The sequence below is a fragment of the Tupaia chinensis genome, unplaced genomic scaffold (assembly GCF_000334495.1).
Source record: "Tupaia chinensis unplaced genomic scaffold, TupChi_1.0 Scaffold000067_1, whole genome shotgun sequence".
NCBI lineage: Eukaryota > Metazoa > Chordata > Mammalia > Scandentia > Tupaiidae > Tupaia > Tupaia belangeri.
This window is the reverse complement of record NW_006159526.1, coordinates 3,142,895-3,155,457: the sequence shown is the minus strand read 5'-3', so window position 1 is coordinate 3,155,457 and position 12,563 is coordinate 3,142,895. Positions and strand designations below refer to the sequence as shown.

Sequence of the window (12,563 nt, the reverse complement as noted above, 5' to 3'; positions counted from 1 at the left end):
TTTTTTTTTTTTGGCAACAAAATAAACTCATATTTTAATTAAATTTTCTACAAACTTTTTGAAGCCTCCTTGCATGTTCCTACCCACCCTGGACTGTGAGCTCCATGAAGTCAGGGAGTCTCAGGGTTAGGCTACCTTATGAAACATGCTGGGAAGAATCCCTCCTTTCTATCCTCTGGGAGTTTATCTAAGGTTGGCATTCTTTCTTCATTAACTATTTGGAAGAATTCCCCCTGTGGAAGTCATCTGGACCTGGCATTTTTATATGGGGAAGGTTTTAAATAATGAATTCTATTTTTCTAACAAGACTATTAGACTGTTCAGGTTTTCTATTTCTTCTTGTGTCAGTTTTGGTAAATTGTGCTTTTAAAGAAATGTGTCCATTTCACCTAAGTTGCTAAGTTCATTGGCATGAAACAGCTCCTAATATCTTGGAAGTATTTTTTGTTTTTTTTTTGAGAGGTTTTCGCTATAGGGCACGTGCGCTCGCCAGACAGAGAGAGACATAGAGACAGAAAGCGAGAAATCACCCCCCAGGGGGGATGGTCACGCCACAATCCCTTCTCCTCCATTCTCCTCTCAGGATCTTGGGCATGCACACGCGCCCGGCGTGAGTTTAAGCCACCGGGTCCGGGACGCAAACCGCGGTCGACTACGTGGGAGTCCAGCGACATAGCCATTACGCTAACTGCTGATTCCCACTACTTTTTTTTTTTTATGTTAGAACAAAGCCCTCTTTTGCATTTCAGGTACTGGTAATTTGTGTTTGTTGTCTTTTTAAAATCATACTTGAATTTTGCTATAGGGCATGTATGCTTGCCTGAGATACAAAGAGAAGGAAAGCGAGAAAGCTCTCTCTAGAGGGGATGACTATGCTGCCGTCCCTTCTCCAGTCTCTTCTTGGGCTTTGTGGACACACACACCGTCTTCTTCTCTTAATGCATCTTGCTAGGGAGCCCACTGATTCTGTCAATCTTTAAAGAACCAACTTTTGGCCGTCCTGATTTGCTCTAGAGAACCGCAGCTTTCTCCTTCACTGTTTCTTTTTCCTCTTCTCTTTCATGCTTCCTCCCTTCCACTTTCAACGATGGTAGTTTGCTTCACTGGCTTCTCAAGAATGTGGTTTAGGGGAACACGAACAGCAGCTCTCATTTATTCACTGTGTCAGTCGCTGTATGAAGCACTGTACGTACAAGATTCTCACAAAAACCCCCATTTCAGAGTGGAATACAGAGGCGCAGAGAGGTGAAGTCAGTTACTCAAGGTCACACCAGTCAGCAAAGCAATCCCAACTCTAGCCGGTGTGGCTTCCGAGCCCTGACTGCTTTCCTACCCTGCCTTCTCTCTTGTATTCTCATGCTGAGAGTATTTCGTTCCTTCAACCTGTACTAACCACCCTACAGAATTCACATGCAGGACGAATACTACATTTCCCAGACTACTCTGCGGCTAAGGTTCTGGATATGAGTCAGGTCCTGCCAATCTCTGTACTCATGAAGATTTAGAAGGTGGAAATGGTACGCTAGCTGCTTTCTTGCTCCTCTGCTTCTGTTCATCTGAGTAAGGTCATGAGACAAGGGTCTTTGATTTGGCTGGCCCTGCATGTCTTCTCCAGCCCTCTACAAGAGGTTCTTCTGGTGGGCAACAAGATTCCTGAGTCTTGGACTGCAGCCATGACCACATGTTCTTAACTCACCAATGCTGGGGCAGCTCTGAGGTGGCAGCTCCCTTGGTGGGTTAGTTCTGTTGTGTGACTCTGACTGTTCCTCCTGTAGGTCTAGCCTTTCCAACAATTTTTTTTTTTTTTTTTTTAGAGATTTTCACTGTAGGGCGCGTGCGCTCGCCAGACAGACAGAGAGAGACATAGAGACAGAAAGCGAGAAATCACCCCCCCAGGGGGGATGGTCACGCCGCAATCCCTTCTCCTCCATTCTTCTCTCGGGATCTTGGGCACGCACGCACACGTGCCCGGCATGAGTTTTAAGCCACTGGGTCCGGGACATGAACCGTGGTCGACTACATGGGAGTCCAGCGACATAGCCATTACGCTAACTGCTGGTTCCCGACTTTCCAACAATTTTGAAAGCACCTAATATCTGGTATTAAACCCTTCCTGCCCAAAGCACTGCCCACCTTCTGACACAGAATGCTAATTTATGCAATAGCATAAAGCATAAGCTCAGATGAGGAGAGTGCTTGATAAACGTGCTTATTGAATGATTAAATAGAGCGACATCCTAAGGAGTCCTGTGTGGTGGTGTGGGGAACGAAACACAGCAGGGGCTGGAAGCAGGGGCTGGAAACCTGTACACAGGTGGCCTCTGCTGGCTGGCCTGATGGCCATACCCCCAGCCCCACCCCCCCAGCCCGGCCACTCACAGGGGTGCTCGCACTGTCCTTCCGCCGCTCTGGGATCTCAGCCTTGTTGGGGTTGTGGGCGCTGCTGACCATGGGGCTGGAGGGGGGCAGCCCTCGACTCCCGCTTCCTGCAGCACTGCAGCTCGCCTTCCGACCTGGCAGCCGCTCCTCCTTGAGCTCCGCCTCTCCCGTGCTGGTTGGGCTACGCTTGGGGTGCAGGGGTGCGGGGGATGGGCCACCTGGTGGAGGGAGGAGATCAGTTAGAGCTGACGCCCAGCAGGAGGTAGGTGGTGGTCACTCTGTTGTACTTCTGGCTGGTCAAGGTCTCTTTGATTTCTTCCTGCGTGTAGTCCATACCCACCAACACCTCTGGGAGAGGAGGATGGAGAGAAGGTTGAGTCCCCCAGACTTTCCCTTCCAGGTACTTCTCCATCCCTCAGCAATGTCTACTCTCTGGCCCTTCGATGCCACAATCCCTTCTCCTCCATCTCTCCCTCCTCTTGGAATTTTGGGCATACACGTACATATGACTGACTTGTATCTCAAGCTACAGGGTCCAGGACTTCAATCACGCTGTTGGCCATGAGAGATCCAGCTGTCTTAACCACCACACCACTGGCTATTCCTAATAGTTCCTCTTTTTCCCTAACATTTTTTTTTTTTTTGAGAGGTTTTTGCTATAGGGTGTGTGAGTTCATCAGAAAGAGAGAGACAGAGAGACAGAAATCATCCCCCAGGGGGGATGGCCACACCTCAATCCCTTCTCCTCCATTCTCCTCTCAGGATCTTGGGCACATACACACATGTGCCCGGCTGAGTTTAAGCCACCAGACCCAGGACTCAAACCATAGTCGACTACACGGGAGTCCAGTGATATAGCCATTGCGCCAACTGGTGGTCCCCAAGAGTTTCTTTTTTTAATGCCAGCTCCTTAAAGACCTCCTGGGCCAACTTTGTTATTTACAGAGGGGGAAGGGGCCAGCAGGTGGTGTGGTGGTTTTAGGGGCTGGACTTCCGTAAGGCCGACCGCTGTTCGAGTTCTAGACTTCCTTGCTTTCCCTTTCTCTCCCTCTGGTCAAATTAAAAAACAACAATAATAATAATAATAACAAATGGAATTCAATAAGTAATTCTTGACCATCCAGTAACAGTGGAGGGAGAGCAAAACCCAGAACAAGCTGCTTGGGTATTGAGCTAAGCTTCCCCGACTCCTCTCTCCCCACCCAAGTGCTTGCCCCAGAGTGAAGAACTTTACCCCTGCAGACAGTAGGGCTGAGAACTAACATCCTCGTGTTCCTTAAAACTGTTAGCCAGAGTTCCCAGGTGACCTGGCGACTGCACGCCTCGGCGTATACCTGAGAGAAACGAGGGCGACGTACTTCTGCACAGAAAGCCCTGCAGCGTTGACGGAAGCCCCATTCACAACAGACCGAAGTAGAAACACGCCACGCGTCTATTAAAGGATGGACAGAGTTGGGGCTGGCAGGTGGCGTGGTGGTTAAGGGCACTGGATTCCCTCATGGCCAACCGTGGTTCAAATCCCAGACCTGGTGGCTTGCTTTTTCACTTTTTCTCACTCTGTCCCTCTCTGGTCAAATTTTTCAAAAATAATAAATAGGAGCTGGCAGATGGCGTGCTGGTTAAGGGCACTGGACTGCCACATGGCCGACTGCAGTTTGAGTCCCAGACCTGGTGGTTTGCTTTCTCATTTTCCCTCTCTCTCTCTTTCACTCTATCCTTCTCTGGCCAAATTAAAAATAAATAGGTAAATAAATAAAGTTAAATAAAATGATGTTTTAAAAATAAATAGAATTAAATAAAATAATCCTTAAAAAAAAAAAGGATGAACAGATTAAGAAAATGTAGTATTTCCATGCCATGGAGTCATTCAGCAATAAAAAGTAACGAAACACTGATACGTGCTTTATTGTGGGTGAACCTTTGTCTAGAATTGGCAAATTCATAGAAACAGAAAGCAGATTAGTAGCTGCCAGAGGCTGGGGGTGGATGGGGGACTGGAAGCCGAGTTTCTTCTGGGAATGATGACACGTTCCAAGCTCAGTGACAGCGATGGGTGTACCACTGTGACACAGCACGCCGGGGACCTGTCCGCATTAAACGGGCAAATGGCACGGGATGTGACCTTCGTCGTAGTAAAGCCGTTAGAAAAAGAGCGGAGAGGACTAGCAGGTGATGAGGGTGTGGGTAAGAGACCTCTTGAAGTTTCCAGGCCTAATTGGTGGTGTGTGTGGGGTCTACTCATATTTGACAGCAGATAAGACGTCCGTCAGTTGCAGAATGTGGGCGCTGCCCAGCTGCCTACCACAAAGAAAGGCCTCCCCGCTTCTCTGCATGGAGGGGAGGCCAGAGAGCAGGTTCTCAGCAGCCACTTTGTAAAACGTGTCTCCTCCTGCCCCAGTTACAGTGGATTAATCCCAACCGGACCCTGAAATCAAAGCTCTGTTCTGACAAGTGGACCAAAGAGATTGCAGCTATTACTTGGGCTGGCCCATAAAATTCAGATGTGAGAAATCTGGGGACCAAAGGTTCAGGAAACAGGTAAAGTGATGTCAACAGACAAAGGAAAAGCAGACGAGCCGAGAGGAGGCCAGATGTGGGGAACGTCTGCTCTGGGGCTGGCGGCTTTTCCAGTATCAATCCCGGCCCGAGTCTGGCTGTGCATGCCCGTGTCGGAGTTCCCCACGATGCACTGCACCTTACGAGCCCTTCTGGGCCACCCAGAGAGCCCTGCTGGAAGGCAGGTCTGAACACAGTGGGGGCGGGCGCGAGGGCGAGGGCGGGGGCTGCTACTCACAGAAGTCGCTGTGCCTGCGCTGGCGGTGGTAGGTGGAGGAGGAGCTCCGCTGCCCTTTGCTGTGGCTGGTGCCTTTGCTGGAGCTCGTTCCATTGGTGGTGTCGCTGGGCGCCCGCACCCGTGCCAGGGCCAGCCCTGGGGCGCCCCGGTCCCCACCCTCCTGGGAGAAGATGACAGATGAGGCGACTGATCCCCTCTGCCCCCGAGACCCTCCGACCCATTGTCCCGAGGGCCCCGCTGCCCTCTGACCTCAGTCTTCCTGCCCAGCAGGAGGTAGGTGGCGGTCACTTCGTTGTACTTCTGGCTGGTCAAGGCCTCTTTGATTTCTTCCCGCGTGTAGCCCATACCCACCATCACCTCTGGGAGAGGGGGACGGAGAGAAGGTTGAGTCTCCCAGACCTTCCCTTCCAGCAAAGTCTGTTCTTGCCTGTCCAGGATCTACTCTCCTTCCTGCCAGAAGCACTCTGATTCTTCCTCAGATATTTCTCCTTCCGTCAAACCATCTGGCTGGCCCTCACCTGCCACTATCCCAGGTGCTGATACATAGTCTAGATCTGGCCAATCAGAGGGCTCTATCCCTAATGGAACACTGATTGGTTGAGAGGAGGCAGATGACCCAGTTCTGGCCAATCAGAGCACTCTATCCCCAAGGCCACACTGATTGGTCCAGAAGTAACCAGTGGGTACCAGGCTGGGACTCTGAGTGCATCATGGAAGTGGCTTGTCTACCTGACAAGGCCGGCCACCAGCTGTTGCCAGCTTACCTGTGTGATGAGATCTACCTGGGAAGAAGCTACCACAGAGAAGGTTCCCAATGGTTCTCTAAGCCTCTGGATCCAGCTGTGCCTGAAGGTGACACACCCTGGCCTCTTTGCTTATATGAATGTGAAATCATTATTATTGACGATTTCGGACTTAAAAAAAAATGGCAGTTTCATATGATTCAACTTCAATCTTTTGGTTCAACCAATTAGTATCTGGGTTACACACACTGATGTGGGTTTTCTGTTACTTGCAACCATGAAAGTTCCGACTGATGCAGCCAGGTGCTGGGGTGGCCCCAGTCTCCTCAGCTGCAGACTGGAGGGACAGTGGCCGGTTTCTGAGAGGTATTCCCACCGCTAATGCTTTAGGGTTTGAGAGTTCTAGTGCTCTGGTCTAGACGGTTAAGTACCAACAGGTGTGGACCAGGCTAGTCACAAGATGGGGGTCTTCCTCAAACTTGCAGGTCACTGAAGACCTGTGCTCAAACTCCTTCGGAAGCGACCTGTGATTTTGTGTGTCAGCACTAACAGGCATCGACACGCCTTGCCTCCCGGGCGCTGCAGTGCCTGCTGCAGATGACTCATTTAATCATCACCACCACCCTACAGGGCAGGTAACCCTAGGATGATCCCATTTTACAGATGAGGAGACAGGCGTAGAGAGGGAGGGCCGCTTGCCCAGGGCCACACGGGAGGAAAGTGGCAGCGCGGGGCCCAGAGCCTAGACTCCTCACCACTCTCCCCAGCTGCCTTCTAAGTTTCTGCTGCACGAAGTGAGGGGACAGGGGGATGGGGGGCTCCCGCCTCCGGCTCTGGGGCCCCGGGCACGTGCTCTCCCTGGCTCTCACCGATTCGCTTGGTGTCCCCGAAGTCTTCCTCGGGCTCTGTGTATGGCTTCAATTCTTCGCCCTCATAGCCGATGTTGATCCATTTGTCTTTCATGATTTGCTGCAGGAGTTCGGAGCATGAAAGGAGACCAGGGTCAGAAGGAACCAGGACTAGTACAGCTTCCCACCCCCGGCGGGCCCCAAGTGGATACCTGCCCTGCGAACACCTCCACGGCCTCATATCCCAGAATCAGGGCTCCCTGGGAGGGAGCGCCTCCTCTCCCCCCGACGCCCGCCGAAGCCTCCTGATACCACCCTCCCTCCTCCGCATCATCTGGGCCCCTGGCACCCTGTAATCATCCCGGGAGCTCATTAGCTAATTACTGGCAAGGCGGGGAGAGGGTGAGCTGTCGGGGGGTGGCATCAGGACAGCCTGGAGCCTTTCCCTGGGGTGCCTGGCTCCCCTCTGCCCGCCAGCCGTGGCTGGGGGGGCGGCGGCGGCTTGGAGAGACACGTGAAGGGCAAGAGAGCTGCTAGGAGAGGCGGGCAGAGCTGGGGGGCACCGGCCAGGCGGCGCCCGGTGCAGGCTGGGCTCACCTCGAGGGTGCAGCGTTTAGCTGGGTTCAGCACCAGAAATCTCCGCAGGATGCTCTCACAGTCTGTGGACATGTAGAAGGGGACCCGGTACTTCCCTCTGAGGACACGCTCCCGCAGCTCCTGGGGGGACAGGTTAGCAGGTGAGGAGGCCACTTCCCCCACCAGGACAACACTCATCTCTGTCCCAACCTCTCTGACAAAAGCCATAGAAGCTCCCAGTCATGCCCTGATGAGGTGGACAAAACCTTCCTCCTCTTTTCTGATCTGTCCCCCATCTGTAAAATGGAACGTAGGCTCAACACAGCAATTTTCAAGTAAAAATAAAATAAAATAAAATAAAATAAAATAAAATAAAATAAAGTTAAGCTGCGCCTTCTCAATGAGAGGAAGTCACAGAGAAAACACGCTCTGGGAGGCAGATGCAGGGGAGGTGGGTGAGTGACAGCCTTGGGGGCTGCGGTCTCTTATCAGGACCCAGGGACACTGCTTGTACTTCGCGGGCCACCGCCAGGGTCCTGGGAGGTGCCACCTATCACACGCTGAGCCCGGCCCGGAGCAAGCGCGCCTTCCATGCCGTCGGAGGTCTGCGGAAGAGGAGGGATTCTGCCCCTCCTGCCCACCCCAGCCAGCGGGCCAGCACTCTGGAGATGGAGTCTCCAATGACGGCCACTGATTTACACGCTGAGTTTTTCCCTCCTTTATCAAGAGGTCTAGACTCGGGACACCATGGCCTGGCAGACCAGAGGGAAATCTCTGCCATCGAAGTAAAAACCGAAGGTCACAGAAAATGGTGAGGACAGCTAGGGGGGGGGGGGAGCTGCGCAGGGCAGAGGCTGGGGCCTGGGGTGGGAGCCACCTTCCGGGGTGTTCCACAGGGACGGGGACGCTGGTGCCTGTGGAGCCCGTGGGCCTGCAGAGCACTATGGTGAGGCCCGCGCACTCGTCCCGAGGCAGTGTTCTAAGTGCGTCACACATGTCACACGTGTCACCTCCATTTAACGATCACTATGGAGCAGGGCTGTGGTACCACGTTCCAGAGGAGGGACAGAGCCCAGAGAGGTCAGTTCACTTGTCCCGGGTGTACAGTCAGAAAGCGGCAGGGCCCGGGTTCAAACCCAGGCAGTCGGGCCCAGGAGCGTGGGCAGGAGAAAGGCTTCATGTACCCAGTTCGCTGCATGTGGGTCCTCTTATACCCCCACTGCGTGGGTGGGAAACTGAGCTGAGGTTCCAGGTTTGCACCTAGAACCCTCCCCGAGTGTACCAGGCATGCCGGTGCCACGACCCAGAACTGGGGGTGGATCACAACACTAAGACCCTCTGGGGTGCTGTCTCTCACAGTCGTGCAGAAAGGACGGGATTCCTGCCCTTGGCTGCGCCTCCCTGGCTCGCCAGGTGGAGGATGTCTCTAGGGAGACCAGGACAGCAGGGGGTGACGGGCCTGCAGCAGGTAAGACAGCCTCGCTCTTTGGAAAGGTCTCTGCATGAGGCCAGCAGGCGGCTTAGCTGTCAAGGCGCTGGACTCCCACATGGTTGACCGAGATTTGAGCCTTGGACATGACAGTTTGAAAAGTACTCCAGGCATGTGTGCATACGTGTTCAAAACCCCGAGGGGAGAATGGAGGAGATGAGATTGCAGCATGGCCAGCCCTACTGGGGCTGATTTCTCACTCTCCCTCTCTCTGTCTCTCTTCAGGACTGCGTGTACTCTATGGCAAAACCTCAAAAAAAGAAAAAAGTTTCTTCACAGTTAGGGCACAGAAAAATTACTCCACGACAGGACCTCACCACCACCCCCCCAATCCCAGGCTCCAGGGACTTCCGGAGTGTGTTGGGTTTGTGTTAAGTGAGCACTTCACACACCTGACCTCACAAGCCCTCGGGCCACTGCTACAAAGCGAACAGAGTGGAAACTGAGGTGGAAAGGTCAGGTGCAGGGCCAGCAAGTGGCGTGGTGGTTAAGGCGCTGGATTCCCACATGGCCCACTGAGGTTCGAGTCCTGGACCTGGTGGCTTGCTTTCTCTCTTTCACTCTCTGTCCCTTTCTAGTCAAATGAAAATGAATGAATGAATAAATAAACTTAGATGGCGTGGTGGTTAAGAGCACTGGGCTCCCACATGGCTGACTGCAGTTCGAGTCCTGGACCTGGTGGCTTGCTTTCTCTCTTTCTCTCTCTGTCCCTTTCTAGTCAAATGAAAATGAATGAATGAATAAATAAACTTAAAATAATTCTGTAAAAATAATAATAATAAACATAATTCAGTAATTTTTTTTAAAAGAAGGATCAGCTACTCAGCCAAGGCTGCTGTGCAGAACGGGTTCTTACCCCTCACCCCGTGGGCCGTACTCTGATGACCTGTCCTCGACAAGGACTTCCCTGGCCTCCCAATTTCCAATCGATACGCATGCCCACAGGCTGCCCCAGCAGGGCACAGTGTCCCTGCTGCGGAATTCCTGCCTGAAATGCACCACTCGACTCCAATTACAAGGAAGCGGCAGGCAGCCCAGATGGAGGGACGGCTGCACAACCACCGGCTGACCCCACCGACAGCGTCACCAGCCAGAAAGACAGGGAGGCCAGAATCGGCCCCAGGGAAGGAGACAAAGAGGCCCATGTGGGCGGAGTGAGGTGAGACCCTGTGCTCCACTGGCTGGGACTCCAGCAATCAGGAGGCTGAGACAGGAGGGGCATGAGCCATACGGGGACAACGCTGTGAGACGCTGTCTACGGGAGAGCTGGCTGGGGCCGGGAGATGGGGGCGCTCCGTGAAGCTGACCCACACGGGAGGCCCCAGGTTTGCATCCAGAGCCCTCCCTGCGTGTGCCAGGCATGCAGGTGCCACAGTCGGGAGCTGAGGGTGGGTCGCAGCGTCAGGGCCTTGTCGGGGTGCTGTCTCTGTCTCTCCTGCTCACGGAAGAAGTAAATACCCTTTACTGATAAATAAACAAATGAACAAATAAGTAAATAAGAGCCAGCCAGCAAGGAGGCTGGGACAGGAAGTAGTGACAGTGAGACCCCGTTTTATTTTTTTAAAGAATTATTTATTTTTAAATTTTATTTATTACTATTTTTTTTTAGAGGTTTTTGCTATAGGGCATGTGCACTTGCCAGACAGACAGAGAGAGACAGAGAACAGAAAGTGAGAAATCACCCCCCGCCCGGGGGGATGGCCATGCCGCAATCCCTGCTCCTCCATTCTCCTCTCGGGATCTTGGACACGCACGCACACGCACCCAGCGTGAGTTTAAGCCACCAGGTCCGGGACACGAACCGCGGTCGACTACGTGGGAGTCCAGTGACACAGCCATGACGCTAACTGCTGGTCCCTTATTACTATTTTTTTTAAATTAGCTATAGGGTGCCTGTACTCTCCAGAGAGAGAAACAGAAGGAGAGACACACAGAGAGAGAAGGTGATGGGACCAGCGGATGCCGTAACAGTTACTTTGCTTGATTCCCACGTAGTCAACTATGGTTCGAGTTCTGGACCCGGCGGGTTAAAGTTCACGTGGGTGCACGTGGTGCATTTCAGGCAGGAATTCCGCAGCAGGTACACTGTGCCCTGCTGGGGCAGCCTGTGGGGCAAACGTATCGATTGGAAATTGGGAAGTCAGGGAAGTCCTTGCCGACAGGAGAATGGAGGAGAAGGGACTGCGGTGTGGCCATCCCCCCAAGGGGTGATTTCTCACTGTCTCTGTCTCTCTCTGGCAAGTGCAAGCACGCTATAATAAAACTCTCTTAAGGAGCAGGCAGGTGGCGTGGTGGTTAAGGGCACTGGACAGCACCACATGGCTGACTGTGGTTCAAGTCCTGGACCTGGCAGCTTGCTTTATCACTTTGTCCTCTCTCTCTGTCCCTCAAAAGAAAGAAAGAAGGTTAAATAATTAAATTTTTAAAAATAATAAAACCTTTTTAAAAAATGAGAGAGAGAAAGAGAAAGTGAAAAAGCACGCTGCCAAGTGCAGAACTTGAACTGTGGTCAACCATGTGGGAGTCTAGTGCCTTCACCACCACACCACCTACTGGTGCTAAAGACCTTATTCTTTTAGGAACAAAAAAAGGAAGCTAGGAAGGAGGAGGAGAGAGAGACAAGAGACAGCAGAACAGAACTGAACTCGAGAGTCTAGTTGGATCCTTGACCACAGGAAAACAGCTCCAGGAGCTGCCCCTGGGACGGCGCAGGGGTGGGGGCGGGACCATCTCGCTGCTGCACTCCCTGGGTGCCAGCAGCCTCAGCAAAGCGCCCTGGTCTCAGGAGATCGCCCACCACGGCCTTTAGTAAAAGGGACCAGTAACTCCGGCAGATGGTCAAATGGCCCAGCAATGACGATGATGGCAGTCACGCTGCACACACACGCACACGCACGCGGACACGGTACGTGGCCCAATGCCAACACCCGATAGGTTCCACGTGTTGCTGCATCTATCCCTGCAACTTTTTTCTTTCTCTTTTTTAGAGTGAGTTTTTTGTTTTGTTTTGTTTTGTTTTGCTATAGGATGTGTGCGCTTGCCAGAGAGACAGAGAAACAGAAAGTGAGAAACCACCCCCCGGGGGGATGGCCATGCTGCAATCCCTTCTCCTCCTTTCTCCTCTCGGGATCTTGGGCGCTCACACACACTTGCCTGGCGTGAGTTTAAGCCACCGGGTCTGGGACTTGAACCGCGGTTGACTACGTGGGAGTCCAGTGACAGCCATTACGCAATCTGCCACCTGCTGGTCCTCACACTTAAACTTTTATGGACACTGACAATGTTGTGAAACAGAAAGTTCAAAGACAAAAAGGGGAACTACGGCCCCCACACTTCCTGCCTCTGCAGGGCCCTGACGTGACAGCTGCCACCAGCGTGGACCATAACATCTATCTGCGACTGTCCTGTCCTGTCCTGCCTCTGCTGCTGGAACGCGGCGCGCGAGGACGAGGACTTTCTGTTCTAGGCGGACAGTTCGCTGGCTTCTGGAATAGTCATGAGGCGTGCACTCGTCCCACCACCTCGAAGGAAACCCCGTGCCCTGGGCCGTGCACCCCGCTCCCCGGCCGCGCCTGCTCCCCGTCTCCCTGGTGTGCCTGTCCTGCACGCCTCTCAGTCGGAACGACACACTCGCTGGCCTTTGGTGACTGGCCTGTCACCCTGCAAGGTTCGCCCGTGCTGCACGGTAGGAGGGCGGGATCTGGGCTTCTCACGCGGACACTCAGGAGTGGACG

General features: G+C 53.0%; 1 protein-coding gene across 1 annotated transcript in view; it reads right to left on the bottom strand.

Annotated features, from left to right (window-relative positions):
- The window catches only part of MARK4 (microtubule affinity regulating kinase 4), a gene marked incomplete at both ends in the record, with an annotated part of 32,540 nt that overhangs the window by 4,468 nt on the left and 15,509 nt on the right, over positions 1-12,563 (bottom strand). The window contains 5 exon segments of the mRNA XM_027766933.1: positions 2,380-2,597; positions 5,174-5,333; positions 5,423-5,532; positions 6,786-6,885; positions 7,362-7,481. Coding sequence (XP_027622734.1) covers positions 2,380-2,597; positions 5,174-5,333; positions 5,423-5,532; positions 6,786-6,885; positions 7,362-7,481 — 708 coding nt within the window.